The 18,607-nt window shown below is 57.2% G+C and overlaps 8 protein-coding genes across 8 annotated transcripts; 4 read left to right on the forward strand and 4 right to left on the reverse strand.

Annotated features, from left to right (window-relative positions):
- Positions 1-119: 119 nt before the first annotated feature.
- K452DRAFT_317663 (uncharacterized protein) lies at positions 120-1,736 on the forward strand (the record flags this gene model as incomplete). Its single annotated transcript, XM_033544088.1, has 2 exons — positions 120-182; positions 243-1,736. The coding sequence occupies 2 exons, from the start codon at positions 120-122 to the stop codon at positions 1,734-1,736; spliced, it is 1,557 nt and encodes a 518-aa protein (XP_033398431.1).
- Positions 1,737-2,804: 1,068 nt separating this feature from the next.
- K452DRAFT_326030 (uncharacterized protein) lies at positions 2,805-5,468 on the forward strand (the record flags this gene model as incomplete). Its single annotated transcript, XM_033544820.1, has 4 exons — positions 2,805-2,898; positions 2,958-3,242; positions 3,295-5,142; positions 5,206-5,468. 4 exons carry the CDS (start codon positions 2,805-2,807, stop codon positions 5,466-5,468), a joined length of 2,490 nt encoding a protein of 829 aa, XP_033398432.1.
- Positions 5,469-5,990: 522 nt separating this feature from the next.
- Positions 5,991-6,491, reverse strand: K452DRAFT_9702 (uncharacterized protein). The gene has a single exon (XM_033547372.1). It carries the CDS (start codon positions 6,392-6,394, stop codon positions 6,125-6,127), a length of 270 nt encoding a protein of 89 aa, XP_033398433.1. The 5' UTR covers positions 6,395-6,491; the 3' UTR covers positions 5,991-6,124.
- Positions 6,492-6,679: 188 nt separating this feature from the next.
- K452DRAFT_248202 (glycoside hydrolase family 76 protein) lies at positions 6,680-8,182 on the reverse strand (the record flags this gene model as incomplete). Its single annotated transcript, XM_033538085.1, has 3 exons — positions 7,803-8,182; positions 7,214-7,666; positions 6,680-7,159 (listed from the first exon to the last, which is right to left on the reverse strand). Coding segments are annotated over exons 1-3 (1,224 nt in total), but the record flags the coding sequence as incomplete, so codon positions are not given.
- A 645-nt stretch (positions 8,183-8,827) lies between these two features.
- On the reverse strand, positions 8,828-10,935 carry K452DRAFT_9699 (uncharacterized protein). Its single transcript, XM_033547371.1, has one exon. It carries the CDS (start codon positions 10,864-10,866, stop codon positions 9,109-9,111), a length of 1,758 nt encoding a protein of 585 aa, XP_033398435.1. The 5' UTR covers positions 10,867-10,935; the 3' UTR covers positions 8,828-9,108.
- Positions 10,936-12,051: 1,116 nt separating this feature from the next.
- Positions 12,052-12,402, forward strand: K452DRAFT_307659 (uncharacterized protein; the record flags this gene model as incomplete). The annotated part of the gene is made up of 1 exon (XM_033543089.1): positions 12,052-12,402. The coding sequence occupies one exon, from the start codon at positions 12,052-12,054 to the stop codon at positions 12,400-12,402; it is 351 nt and encodes a 116-aa protein (XP_033398436.1).
- Positions 12,403-15,091: 2,689 nt separating this feature from the next.
- Positions 15,092-16,451, reverse strand: K452DRAFT_9996 (uncharacterized protein). Its single transcript, XM_033547417.1, has 4 exons — positions 16,361-16,451; positions 15,581-16,062; positions 15,168-15,360; positions 15,092-15,103 (listed from the first exon to the last, which is right to left on the reverse strand). The coding sequence occupies exons 1-3, from the start codon at positions 16,371-16,373 to the stop codon at positions 15,262-15,264; spliced, it is 594 nt and encodes a 197-aa protein (XP_033398437.1). The 5' UTR covers positions 16,374-16,451; the 3' UTR covers positions 15,092-15,103; positions 15,168-15,261.
- A 452-nt stretch (positions 16,452-16,903) lies between these two features.
- On the forward strand, positions 16,904-18,559 carry K452DRAFT_286363 (uncharacterized protein). Its single transcript, XM_033540279.1, has one exon. The coding sequence runs from the start codon at positions 17,357-17,359 to the stop codon at positions 18,260-18,262; it is 906 nt and encodes a 301-aa protein (XP_033398438.1). The 5' UTR covers positions 16,904-17,356; the 3' UTR covers positions 18,263-18,559.
- Positions 18,560-18,607: the final 48 nt, after the last annotated feature.

Raw genomic sequence — 18,607 nt, forward strand, 5'->3', positions numbered from 1 at the left:
GTCAGCGTTCAATTATATTGCTGGTTCCTCAAAGCCTTCGCCTTATACTCTTTCCCGAGCACCTTCTCGTCTTTACCTTTCTTCAGCCTTTCCGACCCAACCTTTCGGAGTATATCAACATGCCTTACCGTTCTCCCTTCGATTTCAGCGACGTCAACAGCAATGACAGCTTTCATACCGCGGTAAGTTCATTCTTCTTCGAGACGCAACATACCTTTCAACAACTGACATGTGCCATGCAGCTGAGCATCCGGAACCCAAGTGCAGACGAAGTGCGGGTAGCCCGCGCCGCATCCATCGCCTACATGCGCAGGGCGATGGAAACCATGCTATTCCAACTGGATTTTGACCAAGCATCCTGGCTTGCAGGGTACACTGGCAACACCGGACCGACGGCAACAGTTGCCGACATGTACGCTGTGCTTGACGCCCTCATGACGCAAAGAGCCATTGCCCAAGATGCCTGGCTGGCAGAGCGCACTGCCAACACTGGACCGACAGCTGATGACCCCGTGGCAAGTGGGCAGTCCGAACCTCCAAGGCGTAATGAGACGCCTGCCAATCAACAAGCGCCTGCGGCTCAGGCTCCTCCATCACGGACTCCAGTGCCTGAGGCACCCGCTCCTCCTCCTCAGGCCCCGGCTCCACAGGCACCCACATCTCGGGCTCAGGCTCCCACTGCTCAGGCTCCAGTTGCTCGGGCTCAGTCTTCCGCTCCAGCATCTCAGGATCGTCCCTCTGCTGCGGCGAACACATCTGCGGGAGCCTCACGCAACGATCGGCCAGAGACCCAAGTCGCCGCTCCGCCTTCCCAGCCTCCAACCGGCACACAGACCCGTGCACCAACTGGAGCCGCAACTGGGGGTGCAACTTCGCAACGCGGTGGGAGCTCTGCCCCACAAGACAGCACCAGGACTCAGCAACCCGAGGATGTTCCCATCTTCGACAAATCCAGATGGGCGGAACTTCGTAAGCGGAACCCAACTCTTCCGAATTACAGGAGCACGGAGAACCTCGGAAAGCGGGAGGAGCGAGACACAGACCTGTGGATAGGAGCCAGGTTTCCACATGTCGTCAAGGTCTCCTCCAAGGTTATGGTGGAGAAGCTTCCCTACTTCACGATCATTCTGGAGCAGGGATCCAAGGCTAGGCTTAGGGGACACGGCGGCGCGCCACGGTACTCAGTGGTCTTGAGTGTCAACACCAACCGGCAGCCAAGGATCAAGCCTACGAGACAGATTGGAGAGCTTGTGGATGACGAAGGAAAGGCGCACACGCGCAACTTTCGAGAGGCTTTCTGCGATCTCCTCGGTGCCATACATGACTACGATGTCCAAGAGGTCAAACGGTTCGCGAGGTCCATGCTGCGGATGAGCAGCTACTTCAGAAGTGACGAAGCTGTCCGTGAGATACTGGCACGTATGGACCACCGCCAATACGGAAGCCTGAAGGATGCTGCGTCCAGACGTCCAAAAGAGTTCCTCCAGTTGGCGATTCTTTGCCGGTCAAGATTCCTTTTCAGCAGGGCATTCTACCCCTTCGTCCGGGATTCACCTATGGCTTTCACCATGGGACTTGTCGAAGAGTACGTTAAAGACCTGCCGAGTGGCTTGCAGTTCTCCGTCATATTCGAGGTCGGCAAGTTTAAGTCAACCGCAAAATCGATGGAAGCTTGGAGGAAGGCTTGGAAGCAAATTGATACTGATTGGGACCTTGGATTTCTGAAGCACATGTAGAAAGAGCTTTGGGGATACGGAATTGTCGATAATTTTATCCTGGGCTGTCTGAAAGTAGGGAGTTTTGTCCATAAATCAAGTCTTCTGATCCTGAAAACGTACTTGAATTTGCATTTGACTTGTGATTGGTATGATTGGAAATAAAATCGAAGCAGACTGACAACTTGATGCAAGACTCGTAGAAGTGGGTTTCACCTTTGGCAAGAACTCGATATGCGTTGCACTAAAAAACAGCTCGGCACTTACCAGCAGCAATCAGTTTGACAAAGTGACACAGCAAGCCAGAAAATCTCAGACATCGTTTCCTGTACGTTGATTTTGGCGAGTTGGCCTATTTGTAGTAGTACATGGAGTTCCGAGACCCTGAGCCGTTCATGTCTCAGTGCTCAGGCCGATCAAAACTCGGACGACTGCCAAGCCCGCACCGATCGAGTCCGTTCACATCACTGGAAAAGGGGGCAGTTAAGTGGCACTAGTAGGGCACTTTTCCCGACCGTGGTACATAGTAGAGATGAACAAGTAAAGTCGAGGACGACTGGCTGGGTGCACGACTTCGACAAGGATCTCATTGTCACCCCACATCCCAAGGTACCTACATACATACAGTAGCTGAAAAGAGCCGAGGCTGAAACGGATTGCTGACGTGGACGGCCTTTAGACGTAAGAGAGAAAGAGAGAGAGAGAAATGAGAGAGGTCGAGTCGTCGAGCGAGGTTGAGAGATGGTGGCTGGACTCTCTCTTTAGCCGACAGGGAAGGGGCGGCACGGACCAGGTCACAGCATCCGCCAGGTCGAGCAAGCACCGCCGACAGACGTCCAGCCCTCAACACCCGCCCAAAAAGTCGACTCTCTTCCCCCGGCGCGCTACCTCGACCCTCGTCAGGAGCCCTTATCGCATGATCCTCCTCGTCGCGAATTCCTCTCTCTCTCGTTGCCCATCGTTTCTGTGCGCTCCACCCCTGGCGCCTCGACCGGCCACATCGCCCTCCGCGCCCCGACTGCGACCACGCCGCTGCATGCCCGCAATCGCTCACCAATAGGCCCCCGATAGCTGACACCGCCTGGCGCCATGGCCTGGCAGTCTCCAAACGCCATGGGCAATGCCGGCGCCCAGGGCGGAGCGGAGAACCAAGGCCCCGTCGGGACCGAGTATACGTTGCAGGGTAAGCTCGGGAGCTACCATCGCCCGCGTCGTGCCAAACGCTGACGTCCGCTGCGCCAGGTGTAATGCGCTTCCTCCAAATCGAATGGCACAACCACGAGCGAGCCCGGAACGCCTGGGACATTGAACGCGCCGAGATGAAGGCAAAGATCGCGAAGCAGGAGGGTGAGGTGCGCAGCGCCAAGAAGCTCAACGAGCAGTTGGAAAAGCACATCAAGATGCTGGAACACGCATTGAAAAACGAGCGCGCCAAGGCCAAGGGCGGCGCGGCCGCGGACAAAGCAGACCAGGACAAGTCAGACGCCAAAGGCAAGGGCAGCATGAGCCCGGATTCCAAGCGGAAATGTGCGTGTCGCCGTTATTTCTTCTGGCTATGGATGCTAACATGCAATTGCAGCTCTCAACAAACAGCACAACTCTTTCTTGGATGTTGGACCCGAATCGCACGACCCGTCCGAGGCGGAGAGGGAAGCTCAGCGCGACAAATCCCGCGTCTTCCTCACCAAATGCGTCGAGGAGATCTCATACTTGCTCCAGCCTCCGTCCCACCCGCCGCCTGCCCAAGCCCAGATGCAAACTCTTGCGAACCCTGCCTTTATGCAACAAGGTGACGCGCCTCTTCCTATGGAGGAGCTTTACATGCAACAGCAGCGGCAGAAGCAACAGGCCGCCATGGGCATACCGCCTCAGGCTGCGATGCCGAACCACCACCCTCCGCCGATCCCCACGCTGGGCCCCGACATGCAGAACCTTGCGCATCACCAACAGATGCCGCAACAAGCGGCTTTCATGTCTAGAGAACCTTCCAGTTCGCAGATTTTGTCTCAAGCGCCGATTCCTGAAACCTCCCAGCCACAATACCAGGAACCCGAGCCCAGCTTTCCCGCAATGCCCGAAGAAGAGGTCGAAAAAGTCACGCACAGCTACGATACTTATGGCAGGCCGGTAACCGCAAGAGAAGGCGAGGGGGCCGGCGCACGCACTACGGTCATAGATGATCCCAACGGATGGAATTTTGAAGAGACAACGCCGGCACCGGAGCCGCCACCCGAGGTTCCACCTCCTAGACGGCCCGACACGGACGCTTTTCCCAGCGCCAATAGCATCCCCGCAAAATCGCCTCCAAGATCCGGACCGCACTCGCACCGCAGGAAGAGCTCCGGGGCCGGTTCGATGTCGCGGCGGAGGAGCTCAGGCCAAGAACTGGAAGGTGCCGCAGCTGCAGCCGCCAAGGCCGATTTGCAGCAGTTCAAGGTCCGGTTCGCTCTGAGGGGTCATCTCGATGTCGTGCGTTCAGTCATGTTCACCGGAGGCGGCAGCCCGGCGGAGCCCGAAATCTGCACTGCTGGCGATGACGGCATGATCAAAAGGTGGATAATACCAGCAAGCTACGGCGGCCCACACATGGGCAACGATCTCGATATTCAAAGCTACTTCAGCCACAGGGGCCATGAGGGCGTTGTTACCTGCCTTGCCGCATCAAATGCCAACTTCTCCACTGGTGGACGCGCCACGGGTGACGGATGGATCTATTCCGGAGGTCAGGACGCCACGGTGAGAGTGTGGGAGCGCGGACGGGTCGATCCGAAGGCGACCCTGGTCGGCCATACAGACGCGGTTTGGGCAGTGTGCGTTCTTCCGACGACGTGCGGCCAGCTTTTCGGCGCAGAGAGCGCCAAATACGGTGGCCCCGACCGCGTCCTACTCGCCTCTGGCTCGGCCGATGGCACGGTCAAGATCTGGGCGGTCAGCGCGCCCCCGCAACTGGCATCACCCCCGACCGGCTCGAGGCGTGGTGTTGGTGGCAGCCGCAGGCACTCCGTGACTTCGGGCTCGAATTTCCCCTCGTCCCCTCAGCCGAGCGTGGCCACTGCAACGCCCTTCCACTATACCCTCGTGCACAGCATAAAAAATGCCAACGACCACTCACCCACATGCATTGCTCCCCTCTCCAAGACTGGCGAGACGATTGTCGTCTCCTACTCGGATTCCTCGATCCTCATTTTCGACACCAGGACTGGCAACGAAATCATCGGCATGGCCAGCAGCGAGACGTACGACGGCACGCGGAAGACGGGCATCAACACGGTCGTGGCGGCGCCGTCGATCGAAGGCACGTCGAGTGGTGGGCCGGGCGACGAAGAAGGCGGCCTGCACGGCGCGACGGGCACGACAGGCGGCGTCGAGGGCGTCGTGGTCAGCGGACACGAAGATCGGTTCATCCGGTTCTTCGACGCCAATAGCGGCAAGTCACTACCTTTGGCACACGAACTCTCTCATGACACTGCAGCTAACACACATTCCGCAGGCCAATGCACGTACTCGATGCTTGCGCACCCGGCGGCTATCAGCGCGCTGCATCTTTCGCCCGACGGGCGCGAGGCCGTCTCCGCGGGCCATGACGCCTCGATCCGCTTCTGGAGCTTGGAGAAGCGCATCTGCACGCAGGAGATCAGCAGCCATCGCATCATGCGCGGCGAGGGCGTGTGCAGCGTCGTGTGGAGCCAGGACGGAAGGCTCGTTGTGTCTGCGGGCGGCGATGGCGTCGTCAAGGTGTTTGTACGGTCGTAGTAGGTAAATGGATGGATGGATGAGCGGGATGATCATGACGGATGCTTGATGTGGAGGGTAGGGTATGATGGAAGAGAGAAGAAAGGAAGGCATGGATAGGTAGGGCAGAGTGGGACGGGATGGTGGGCTGGCGATCGATGGCTGGCGGGGTGTATGCATGCTGTGCTGTGGCATTAAGGCTTTTCTGTCGGTGCTGGTGCTCGGATCTGCACTAGCGACGGGCGACGGGCGACGGGCGACGGGCGACGGGCGGGCTAGCAGCTACCTACCTATATGTCCATGTCCATTGTCCGGGCACAATGTGGAGGGGAGATGGCAGGCGATGGCTAGGCGAAGAAAGAAGACAGACAGATGGGAAGATCATCTACCAACCTACCTACCTACCTAGGCAAGCGAGCGAGCAAACAAGGGGTGATGTAATGGAAGGAGGATGGAAGGCGCCTCCACATCACTTACATACCTTGGAGTACCTACGCTAATATTTCGCTCGCTCGCTCTCGTTCACGCTTCCTCTCCGTCACTACTACTGCTTTGTCTTGTCTTGCTTTTCCTGTCTTCTACTACCAGTCTTCAACTTTAACACCAACCCATCTGTCTCCCTGCCTGTCTGTCACTCCACCAGACTCTTCAGTCTTCATTCACCACACTATATTATACTATATAATGCTCTTCTTCTTCTTTATTCTTTCTTGTATGACATCTTTTTCAAGGGGGTGTTCTGTTCCTTTCTTGATGCTTGCTGGTTGCGTTGCTTGTTGATGTGGCTGGGGGGCTGCTTGCTTGCTTGCTTGCTTGTCGTGGCATCGCATGGCTTGGTGGCGGCGTGTTCGCTCTCCGCTTTGCTCGTTTGGTGGGTGTGGTTGGGATGCTGGCTGCGTGGAGAGGTGGTAATGGCGTGGTGATGATGGTGGTAGGAGAGAGGTCATTGGTTGGGTATATTGAGCGAAGGTAGAAATTGAGCTGAGGGAGTGAGCGTGTCCATGTGCGTGTTGTTGTCGTCGTCGTTGCTAGAAAGAAGTGGTGATACATACATACATACATACATACATCTCTAAAAGTAAAAAAAGTAATCGCGTGGCCTCGTATTCGTACCTATTTCCCATTCTTCTTTCTTTCTTCTATTACAGCCCACCCAGCCAGAGACCCAGCACGCCCACCGCCGCCGCCGCCGCCGTCGCAACAGCGCTCCCCCTCCCAGCAGCAGCAGCACTCGACGGCCTCGCCGATGCCTCCGCCGCCGCCGTACCGTTCGCGCCCCCCGCCCGGGTCGCGGTCCCGTTCCCCGTCGCATTAGCGGCAGCGAGCGGAGCCGCGTCGCTTACCAGCAGCGCCTGGATCGCATCCAGCGCGACGAGCTGCTCGCCGAGCCCCGTGTCGCCGGGCACATGCAAGCTCTCGCACTCCCACAAACCGCCACCTCGCAGCTGGGAGCAGCGGGCGGCGGCGGCGGCGGCGGTGCGCCGCAGGCGGTCGGAGATGTCGTCGGCGGTCCAGGGCGCCATGAGGGCGGTTTGCGCGAGCCAGCGCAGGGCGAGCGCTTTGTAGGCGCGGGCGTCGGTCGTGCAGTCGGCCGTTGTGTCGCAGGAGGCTTCTTTGAGGATGGAGGTGGCGTTGGAGGGCGAGAAGAACACGTTTGTTAGGGATGTGAGGTGCTTTTCTGTGCGGCTGCGCCAGGGGCTGGTGTTGTTTGTCTGGGGGTGCGGGGTTAGTGATGGTGGGGTAAGTGGTGGTGGTGGTGGACGTACAAAGTTGGACATGACAGCGGCGCCGTACAGGAACGCAGCGGCGCTGTTAGACCACTCGGTCTTCTCGATGCTGTTAGCAGAGCAGTTCTTGGCGACGTCGGCGCCGTCCAAGACGTGGTTCGTCTGGTCAATGAGGCCGATTTGCTGCGTCCAGACGTACGCCTTCTCGGCCCAGTCGGCGTAGGTCTGGTTGCCGGAGAAGCGGGCGAGGCGCGCAGCCAGCTGGAAGAACAGGCCCTGCGCGATGCTGTTCTTGTACGTGTAGCCGTTGTTGAAGGGGTAGATCTGCCAGCGCAGCCCCCCGCCGCACGTCTTGTCGTCCCAGCGCTGGGCCTGCTCGTCGAAGACGTTTGCGGCCACGCGACCCCACGACGGCGCGCCCTCTTTGGTGGGGAAGCCGCGCTCGGCGGCGCTCATGGCCGCGAGAGCCCAGCTCATTTGGTCGTCGTTGCCCTGGATTGGCGCTGCGTTAGACCGGTAACTCTCTCTTTTTCTCGCGACATAACTAGGTCGTTCCCTCTCCTCTCTCTCTCCTCTGGGACATGGGCAGTTTGGCTCCGGCGCTAAATAAAACGGAAAGCGTACGTACAATCGTCCGCGTCTGGTTCACCGGCATGTAGTCGTCGTCGGACCCGAGCTGCCACACCAGCCCTTCCTGCACAAAGGCGTTGTGCGCGTCGTCGCCCGTGAGCTGCCAGTAGTTGACGAGGCCGTCGTAGACGGCGCCGCTCTCCCACCAGTAGTACGGGTCGGGCAGGATTCCGGGGACGCTGCCGGGCTTGCCGGCATCGTTGTAGTACGACTTTATCAGGCTGTCGGCGACGTCCTTGGCGGCCCCTGTAAGCGTGTCTGTGGGGTAGTTAGTATTGTGTTGGGTCATTGGGGAGTGAGTAAGAGCAGGATGTGTAGGGGTCACCTTTGTCGTTGAAGTCGAGCTCGAGGGCGCCTGAGACTGCGAGGGGCAGCGCCGTGGCTGCTGCTGCGGCGGCGGAGAAGCGCATGGTTAGGGGAGTACAGCAGAGGGCAAGACAGTCAGCCCATGCGGCATATATGTAAGGAATGTCTCATCACAGGCAGCTCGTATTATACTAGGTAGCTGGGCAGGCAGCAACTGGGGAATAGACCCTCTTGCGCCCTCGTGGTGGGCCTCCCGATCCTAGGGAGCTTGGCGGACGAGTTAATCTTACTGGGCTGACCCGCCAAGCCGGCTTCACTGCACGCTTCCTACGGACGCCCTGCGAGCCCGCCCAATCATGCCTGTTGTTCTGCATCCTTTGGGGGCCGTAGGACGCAGCACACTCGGCTGACCCGGCACGGACGGCTGCACTGGGCATCAAGGCCCTGTTGGAACGCACGATTGCGTAGGAGGGCCATCTCAAAAACCGGGGAATATCTGCAAACTCCGCGAATTCTGATATTTTTTTTTTTTAGTATAATGGGTAAGCAACAAGAGGAAGTCCTTGCGACGAGGTTAAGGATTTCTGTTGTTGCGCTAGCCGCATGGGGAATTGGTTTGGCCTGAAAGCGATCCCGCCTCGCTCCTTCGGATTAGTCAATCTTGGCCAACTAACAGCTGTATACACAGCTTGTAACCGCTGTCCGGCCAGCGTCCCGGATACACTAGAGGTCTATAGTCTTCTATACCCTCTCCCTCGAGACGGCCACGACTAACTAGGCCAGTTCTAAAAGCAGATAATCGCGGATAGCTTGCGACTGCATGAACAGCTAATTGTTATAGAGCTAGAGACGTATATTTCGCCTTGGGCTCTAAAGCTATACCTACGTGAGCAAGAGGAACTAAAAAATCATCAAGTACATTGTCTTTACACAAATCTAACCATATCTACGCCCACATCCCATCCTTCATAATTCATCTCTATAGTCATCCGTTACTTCTATTCCATCTTCTCCCACGCTATCGGCCACTGCTCTTTACAATCCCTCTCCTTCTTCATCCTCTCAACCTCAGTCCTCATCTCCGCACGAACGCTCTCAGGAACACCGCCAAGATACGCCTCCACATCCTTACTAACCCTTGCCCTCCTCGCCAGCGCCTCAAACGCCTGCTTAAAAACAAAGCGCGAGGCAAACCTCTTCCCAAACGCCAGAAACTTGACCGCATCCACCACGACAGCGCAAGCCAGCGCGCGCGGCTGGCCGAGTTCCGCCCGCTGCAGACATTTGGCTATTGTGGTTGGGCAGCGAAACCGCTCGTCGAGCAGCCGCATGTTGGCGTGCACGTGCGCCACGTCCCGCATGTCCTCGTCGTGGACGCTGCGCACCAGCTCGAGAAACGCCCGCCCCAGCGCTTGCGTCTGTGCCGTGTCCTCTGCCGCAGCAACCTCGGCTGCACGCCTCTGCCATGCGGTCGCTGGCTCGACGACCAGCCGCCCACTCGAGACCACAACGGTCAGCAGGAGCGCGAACCGCGGCGCTGGCTCGTCGGCGATCTTGAAGCGCCCGTCGCGCCGCAGTGGGTACGCGAAGTAACGCACGCTGTCTGCGAGGACTTGTGCGCTGAGTTGCACGACAGTGGTCGCCTGGGCGCCGATCCAGATGTCTGTGTCGCGGGTGTCTGAGGGACCAAATGCCTCGACGCGACTGTAGGATGGGAGAGAAGGGTCGGCGTTGCGGAGGCTTTCCCAGTTGGAGGCGTCGAAGACGGGGAAGGCCTTACTCTGTGTTGGTGGGCCTTCGTTCCTCTTCGTCTGGATGCTGGTGGAAGGTCGTCTGAGGTTGTCGTCGTCCTTGGAAGCTTCTACGGCTTGGGTTGATTTGGCTTCCGTCATTATTTTGGAGGGCTGCTCCGTCGCCCAATCAACCCGGACTGAGCGAGAGGGATGGCGTTCTCGCGAGCAGTCGCCATTGACCGAGCTTCTAGCACAACCAGACGCGCCGCATCCTCTCTTCCGGGGCAGCGGGGGAAGCGGATGCGGAGGGAGCGAGCCCGTTGCATGCTGTGGCAGTGACGACGCTGGATCCGGCAACGGCGGTAGCGGATGTGACAACTGCTGGGCACTCTTTGCCGGCTCAGCCAAACGCCTCCGCGAATCCCGCCTAACAGCAGCAGAAGCAACCGCCCCGTCTCTTCGCCCGCAACCCTGCACCTCATCCAGCGCCGCAGCAGACACAGCCACAGGCACACCCCCTCGCCCCTCCCAGCAACCAACCCACCACCTCACCTCCCTCACCACAGCCGCCATCTCCGCTTCCGCGATATCGACGCTTGCAGCCCCATCCGCCGCCGCCTCCGCCAGCGCGGCCGCTCTCATGCTCTTCGGCACGCGCGCCACGACGTACGTGCCCTCGAGCGCGTGTTCGAGCCATACCGAGCCTCTTGCCCGCGCGCACTGCGCTCTTAGTTTCCGCTCCGCCCCGTGCTGCACCCGCGCGACGAGGTACAGGCGGCCGGCGTCGCGGCGCTCGACGCTGATGACGCCACCGCGGGGGGCCTGAATGAGGGCGTCGAGGGGGTGTGGGGGGCTGGTGCGCGGGATGCCGACGGTCTTGAGGAGGGGGGTGGTGGGGTGGGCCATTTCGAGGGCGACATGGGGTCGATTTGATGGAGATGATGATGGGGTAGTACAGATATAATGAACGGCAAAGTAGCTGTCATGTGTTGCTGTATGATGGGTGGGGCGTGGCTTGGGCATCAGCTGGACGTTGGTATATAGTCTAGCTATTTATATGTTTTTGGGGTGGGGCGGACTAGAGTTTCACGCTATCTACTTGTTCGCATGGCTGTGTTGTTGGTGCTGGCCTAGTAACCGGTTGGCATTCCTGATGGCTTTCCCCAGATCCTGTTTACGACGCACTCGAAAACTTGAATGTGAGAGCCCAAGGCTATGTTAGGCCACCATGCCCCTTAAATCTCTTGGTCCGGGTAAGACTTGAGTGATTTGGACATGTCCGCTTAATTCTACCCGGAGGCTATGTGTTCGTACACTGATGAAGTCTTTCAACTGTATAGCACGTACAATGTGTATACATCGGAGGATGGTCAAGTAATTAATGATAGATTCAGACTTGTCGTCAAGGGCACTTGTTATATCTAGTGTCGGTTCGTCACTAGCAATCCCGAAGCGTTTAGTTAATTAAACTCGTTATTTCTTCGACAGTATTAAGTGTAGAAGTGTTCCGCAAAATCTAGATCACAATACTAGTAAAATTCCGTTTTATTTCAGGAAGTTGCGAACCAGCTTAGAAACTATAACCAGTCTCTATTACATACAACAAATTTTGGTAAAAGTACTATAAAGCTCCTTTTTCTTCTGCTTTAAACTAATTTAAATCTAAAGCATAAATAATTAGGTTTAGACCGCACTGTTATATGTTCGGCATGCTTTTCTGTTCGTGCACCTCTCGTATATATTATATCTACTCAAACTCCATGACCAGCAATGGTGAGACTAAGAGAATATAGGATGGCAAAGGGAGAGGGGTTGACACGAGGTTGAAAGGAAATCTTTATGGGCGGTAACAAAAGCTATAATTAGCAAAGTGAGTGGTCCAATATCTATATTTACCGATGCTCTAAGGCACGGATGCGTTAAAACGTCCAAACTGCACTGCATACGAATAACATTTGTGTGTAACCTGAATATGCGGATTTTCTCCCGCCATCTGCAGCACAACCTCAGGAACCAATTGCCTTCCTTCTCTTCCAAGGACACGCCACATCAACGCTACCAACCCGGGTTTTGTAGTACGGTACACTGCATGGAACCAACCTGAACGGGACTACGCCTGATTTTTGGAAATTATATAGGAGGCAACGCGCCCAGAACAAACGGCGTGTAGATACTTGTTTAGAAATCCTAAGATACACCATCGTCAAGATGCCGGCTTACGATGTGGGATTAAACCGGATATGTGCGGAGATGGCGCTTCCGCTCACCACCACCTTCACTGCACCAGCAGACTGCTCACTCAAGTTCACTCCCGTCACGACAGCGACACGAGCAGACAGCGCCTACCAAACGCTCATCCAAGACCTAAACGACGTGTCATGCCATCCTCCGGGCTACTCGCCCCAATGCACAGGCTACAGCTATCCCACCTTCAGCCCCGGGACCTGTCCGTATGGCTACTACACCGCATACAACATACCGCAAAGCGGTGCAAAAACGCTAGCCGTCTGTTGCAAAACGTATGTAAGGCATTTCCCTTATAGCCGAGTACAAGCGTGAGAGCTGATACGAGGGTTTGTTTATGCATGAAGCGGGTTTGAGACGGGGGTCATGTCTAGCGTCTGCACCAAGATCCTGTATTCGGAAACAGTGACGCTCATATACAACTACACCTCGACATACAAAACCACTTCTACGGTTGCGACCGAGACTACAACCTACACTACAACTAGCCACACGTCGACTGTTTTCCCCACGACAATTAAGACGTTCATCTCCCACGCCAAGCAAGTCATGCCGGCGATCTGGGTCGCAGCTAGAGATGGAGAAATACCTTCAACGAGCTTCTCTGGCTCAACTACTACGAGTGCATTGCGCGGCACGAAGAAACCGCACTCGGAAACGAGCAGCCTCTCCTCAGCAGCAAAAGCGGGCATCGGAACAGGCGCAGCCATCGCCATCATGCTGTTCATATGCGCGCTGTTGGTGTTTTGGAGGCACAAGAGAAGGAGCAGACCACAGACTCGCACAGAGGCACCAAGTGATGACTGGGCAAAGCCAGAGCTGGATGGCAGAAACGCCGCGCCGGCCGAAGCGGGCGGAAACACTGGTGGTTATAAAGAAAACCCCGCAGAGTTGGAGGACAAAAGGTGTCCAGCGGAGCTGCAGGGGACAATTCTAGAGCCGAGTCATATGGACGCGGGTGTGGGTACGCGTATGCGTGGTAGTTCCAGAGAAAGACAAGAGAGAGATATGGTAGTGTTGGAGTGACGTTCGAATCAGTGAATACGGTTTCGTCCAACTTACTTGCTGTGTAGGTAGATGATGCGTAAATACCCCTGTAACAGAAAAGACTGTTGTTCAGAGACATTGCGTTGGTAGCATTGCAAAAGCCAGAGGGTAGAGCCCGGAGTCTCCAATCTTTTCCAAACCTTTCCGTTCCCGTTCAGTCAGGCAACGTGCAGGATCCCTACATTTCCATCCACAGCCACCGCCGTCTCAACAATCACCACACGCCGCCTTCCAGCAGCCTCCTCATTCTCATCCTCATCCTCTCCGGAGTACTCTAGGAGGACTAGCTCGCTGCCTCAAGCACACAGCACAAGCGCGGGGCCGTCCACTTAAGCAGGACCGCCCGCGCAGCCGGGACACGTAAACGCCATCAATTAACGGGCCATAACACACAACCAAGCGAAGAGCATATAATACGAGTCGAGTACACATTCCCCGGCAGGCCGAGAAGCCGCACCCATCGATCCAATAACTATGAGAAAGCGACGGCAGGAACGGCAATACACCCAGCCACCGAACCATGGCCGAAAAGCACTTGCATACACGATCTAGGTAGTGAAGCATCAGCGGCACACCCACAGCGCCCCCCACTCCAGCACTGCAACCCGTGCAGATGCGTAGGTAGTGCGCAACCCCACCGCCCCACACCCAAGTGCTCGTCCCTCACAACCCCGCCATGCCAGCCCTCAGCAGTCAGCGCCGCTCACGCAGCCCACACACCGTCCAGTCTAGCCGCCTAAAGCGACAGACTCGCCCCGTGGAAGACCTCTGCAGCTCTTGGGATGAGGCGGACGAATGAGTCCAAGTCTACGTAGGCAGCAAAGCGTCGTCGATAATGGTAGCGCGTTAAAGGCTACCCCCGCGTCGACCGTGGTTATAGTGGGAGACACGGATTGCTGGCTCGATTTCTTTTGCGGTGCTGTTAGCCGTTGTCGTAATTATAGTGAGTACGAGGATTAGGGTTTAGATATAGAGCTAGTTAGCAGGCAGGCGTACACAGCTACTAGCTAGGGGGGTATGTATGTAGCTAGGCGCTGGTGCGGGGTTGTGCGGTACATACATACGGCATGGAGGAGATGCACTAGGTAGAGAGCCAAAACAGCATCAACCAACAAGACTTCGTCGCTTCCGACACGACGACGACACGGCAGCATTACATCGCCATCGCGCAACCCCCCACGCCACGACCCCGGTCCGGAACGTCCTACCTAGGCAGGTGCGCACTCCACGCAACAACCCTCCACCAAACCACCACAGACCAAGATCATGCTTGCTGCTCTGCGACGAACGACGAGCCTAGGCCACAACCCCGCTGTATCCAGCACCCACCCACCAAGCAAAGTAAACTATACTAAACCTACCCTACCCCACCCCCTTTCGCCCAGACTTCCCGCCCGTGTATATATATAGACATACTATCTAATGAGTAATGGGCTATTAGGTAGTGGTGTAGCATAGCGAGTAGTGTTTATAGTTTTGTTTATACTGAGAGTTGAGAGTGCGGGGGTACGTAGTCTAGGAGGGAGGGAGTGTGTGTGTACATGTGAGAGAGAGAGAGTGAGAGAGATGTAGTAATCCCAATGCATTATTATGCGTTCTGTCAGTATCTATGCTCACTTCCACCCATCATCCGTCTCCATACCATACATACACCACCACCAACACACACAAGTACGCACATGCACATCCGCCACCACCACCACCACCCATATCCACTCCCATCTACACAGCACAACCCTTCCTAACCACCTCGTCTTACCCCAACCCTCTACCATACCGCAAGCCAAGCCAAACCAAGCCAAGGCAGTCGCCAAGTATAGGTACGTAGATAGGTATGTACGTAGTGCGTAGAAGCGTATACAGGAACCGTAGGAACCGTAGATACCGTAGGTGGAAAGAGACAGACAAGCGGCCTCACATGCGAAAACACTTATATAGCAATCAGTGCGTGTGTGTGGGGGAGAGAGGCCTAGAGGTACGTCAGTGTGTGTTTTCTAGATTGTGGAAAGGGTGGGGGCGCCAGTGCCGAGGACCTTGCTGGCTTGCTGGCAAGGGCGGAAGGGCTATGCGTTTGTGGTTAGTGCCCGTATTGTTGGTTAGCTGGTTGGCTGGTTGGTCCTTGTACGGCTACCTAGTCCTAGTCTTGGCCCTGTTGAGAGGACGGAAGAGAGGCGGGACGGGCGTGTGTGTGCTGGCGCTAGTATTGATGTTGGTGTTGGTGTTGGTATCGATGGAGCTGGTGCGCATTAGTTAGGGTGGGCGTGGGCATGTACTGGCCTGGGATGGCCTGGGATGGCCTGGGATGGCCTGGGATGGCCTGGGATGGCTTGGGAAGGCTGCTGCTGCGGACGTCTTGCTGGGTCTTGTCCTAATGTCGTGTTATGACCTGTCATGTCCTGTCCTGGCTGGACCGGTCCGCTGTCCTCGTGTGTGTGTGTGTGTGTGTGTGTGTGTTGTGTGTGTTGTGCTCCATCCATAGCGAGTGAAGGAAGGAACGAAGGGCCTTGGGGGCTGCTGCTGTGGTGGATGGCCTGGTGGTGGTGGTTGTGGTGACAATGGTGACAGTGGTGGCAGTAGTGGTGGCTCCGCATGCGGGAACAAGAGGGGGTGTAGAGTAGAATGGTGGGTTGAGCATTGAGCATTGAGGAGCTAGAGTGGCGGGGAGAAAGAGGAAGAAGAAGCGGGTTTGTCCGCGTTGGGGTGCGAGAGCTGAGTGAGTGAGTGAGTGGGTGGTGTGGCGTGGCTGCGTTGCTGATCCGGGGGGTCTGGAGAGCGATAATTGGCCGGCTGTGTGCGAGTAGAGTGGCCTGCTATTGCTGGGGGTGAGAGTCCGAGACCTAGGCGGTGGAAGCGGTGGATGGATTTTTGCGTTGTGCTGTGTTGTGTTGCCAGAGGTAGTGTTGGGTTTGTTGTTGTGGTGGGAGGAAGAAATTGAAGAGGAGAATTGGCGGGGTGGTTATAGCAGAGTAAGAATAGTGGAGGTCGCGGCGGGAACAAAGACAGTGGAGTAGTAATTGAGGTGGTGGCAGTAGAAATAAAGTAGGAAAGAATCCATGGTTGTTTTGGTGGTGTGGTTGACGCGATCGGCAAGGCACGGAGAGCGGGGTGGTGTGATGAGGGGTAGCAATGCAATGCTGCAAGGAGGCCGGAGAAGGAATATGAAAGAACAATTCAATGGCAAGTAGGTATGGAGCAGTAGTAGGGACGAAATGGAATGTTCAATGGCAGGTAGGTATCATAGTAGACTAGGTAGAGTACGCAGTACGCGTATAGACGAGGGCAGCAGCAGCTCAGCTCAACGCAGCTCCCTCCCCCAAGCAGCAGAAGCGGCATTGATAAATGCAGGAGCGGTGAGGGGTTCTCCAGCAGGGTGCATGGGAAACGGGAATCGAGACAGGGAAGCTTTCGCAGCGAGAAGGAGGGGCGGGACTGGCAGCGATTGGGGGCAGGCAGCCGGTGACGCATGGCCGGGAGGCATGGCGTGGCCATGACAACACGGCGATCGAATCAGCGGCCGGCTCCGTGCCGCGCTGCCCATCTCACTTTTGCAAGGGCTTGCGACGGTGCCTGGCCCGATCGAGGGCACGTGGGCAGGTGATGGAGGAGGCTGCACAAGTCACGAAAGGTCACAGGCTCACGCGGGATTTAGTTATGGGTGGGAGGGCCAATGGCAGCGAGACGGGGTCAATGCCGCGCAGTAGAGTACGAGGAGCAGAGAGAGCGAGAACGAAGAAGATGTTGACGTGGAAATGGAAATCACCCGACGGCGGGGTGATGTCTGGCGTTCGACTGGCGCCCCACCCCCACAAAAAGGGCCCCAAACAGTCCCCCCGGACTACTCCCGCAGCAGCTGCGCCCGCACCCGCACGGCCCGAATTAACAAGACGACATGGAAGTCTCTCGTCGCTCTCACGCCACGCCGTCTCCCCGCACCACAACCACGGAACGCTGGCGTCACGCGACTCCCCGCTTGCGGCCGCGGCACCTCCCCGCATCCAAGGGTAACCTGACTTTGGCATGAGTCCAATCACCGCAAAATGGCGCAGACGATCCTCCGCTCCAGCTGAGACGTCGGTCCTATCCGCTCTATTTAACTGCACCCGCAGTTCGCCTCCTACTAGTTCTTCTTTTTTTTTTTCCCTTCATCACTTCCAGTGATTAAACATCCAGTGACAACACAACCATTCAAACTCCCTTTTTCCCAATCTTCAATACCGGCAAGATGAGTGCATTCACGAACACGGCGCCCCACTGCGCCATCCTCCCCAAGCCCTTCCCCACGGGCACCTACACCGTCGGCCAACTGATGACGGACCCGCGCGCCCCGCGCACCTTCCTGTCGACCAAGACGCTGCGCGACAAGGACTACGACGACACGCGCATGACGGCGTGGTACAAAGACGTGGCCGCGCTGTCGAGCCAAGGCAACTTCCTCAAGTCTCTGGGCGGGGAGCTGCTGGTGCCGCGCCCCCGCCGCAACAGCACGCGGCTGGTGAGCATCGAGGCGGAGAAATTCGCCGTGCGCGCCCTCAAGCAGCCCATCGCCGCCTTCACCCAAGTCACGCACGCCCCCGCCGCCGGCACCTTCCTGCTGCAAGCCGCGCAGGCCAAGAAGCCCGTCTACTTCGTCGCCGCCACCCAGGAGCTCACCAACGCGTCGTACAGCCACGCGCGCGCCCGCGACGCCGGCAACGGCCTTGTCGAGGTGGCGCGCGAGCGGCGCGGCAGCATGGCCGACGCGCCGCCGACCATCGACGAAGAAGCCGTCGCCGAGTCGCCGACGGACACGGCGGCCCCTGCCATTGGCGAGCCTAGGCCTCGCTGGCAGCGCCGCCGCGACTCCGGCTTCGAGGAGCCCACGCACACCAAGTCGGACGTGCTGGGCGTGGAGCTGCGCGAGGTGCGGGTGCGGATCCAGCCGCGCGAGGCGGCCATGCCCACGAGCGGGACGCACAAGCGGCGCGGCTCGGTGCGCGACCCGGAGTTTGAGTGGACCGAGGTGCGGGTGCCTGCGGACGAGGAGGGCGAGGAAACCGTCTTGCGCGTTGGGCTGGGCCCCGCGCTCGACCAGGAGGAACTCTCTGATTTGTGGGACGATGAGGCTGAGCCTGAAGACGAAGACGACTAGAATGGGGCGTTTGGGGGTTCCGGCGTTTTTCTGGTGTGTCAGATCGCCGGACGACTGATTGATTGACTGATTGACTGGGACGGGACGGGACGATGCGACGAGATATATGCCGGCGTTTTTTGTTTGTTTTTTGCTGTTTGTTTGTTTTCTTGTCTTTTCTGTTTGTCTCTGCTTTTCCTTGCGAGATGAGGCTCGACGACGACGCTTGTGTACCACCACCACCACCATCGCCACCACGCACTGCTACTACTTACTGACTTTACTACCATAAACCATAAACCTAAACTAACTACCGCTACTACTACTATATCAATACAAGACAAATAGGTCAAACACGGACCAATT

This window comes from Aplosporella prunicola (assembly GCF_010093885.1).
Source record: "Aplosporella prunicola CBS 121167 unplaced genomic scaffold K452scaffold_10, whole genome shotgun sequence".
NCBI classification, from domain to species: Eukaryota; Fungi; Ascomycota; class Dothideomycetes; order Botryosphaeriales; family Aplosporellaceae; genus Aplosporella; species Aplosporella prunicola.

Excerpts from the sequence above, each read along its gene's own strand:
- K452DRAFT_9699 (XM_033547371.1), bottom strand. The coding sequence starts at position 10,866 with ATGCCCAAGCCACGCCCCACCCATCATACAGCAACACATGACAGCTAC.
- K452DRAFT_9996 (XM_033547417.1), bottom strand. Across the intron at positions 15,361-15,580 it reads ACAACACACACAACACACAC|ACCAACACCAACACCAACAT; the intron begins ACACACACACAC and ends AGCTCCATCGAT.
- K452DRAFT_9702 (XM_033547372.1), bottom strand. The coding sequence starts at position 6,394 with ATGACCTCTCTCCTACCACCATCATCACCACGCCATTACCACCTCTCC.
- K452DRAFT_286363 (XM_033540279.1), top strand. The coding sequence starts at position 17,357 with ATGAGTGCATTCACGAACACGGCGCCCCACTGCGCCATCCTCCCCAAG.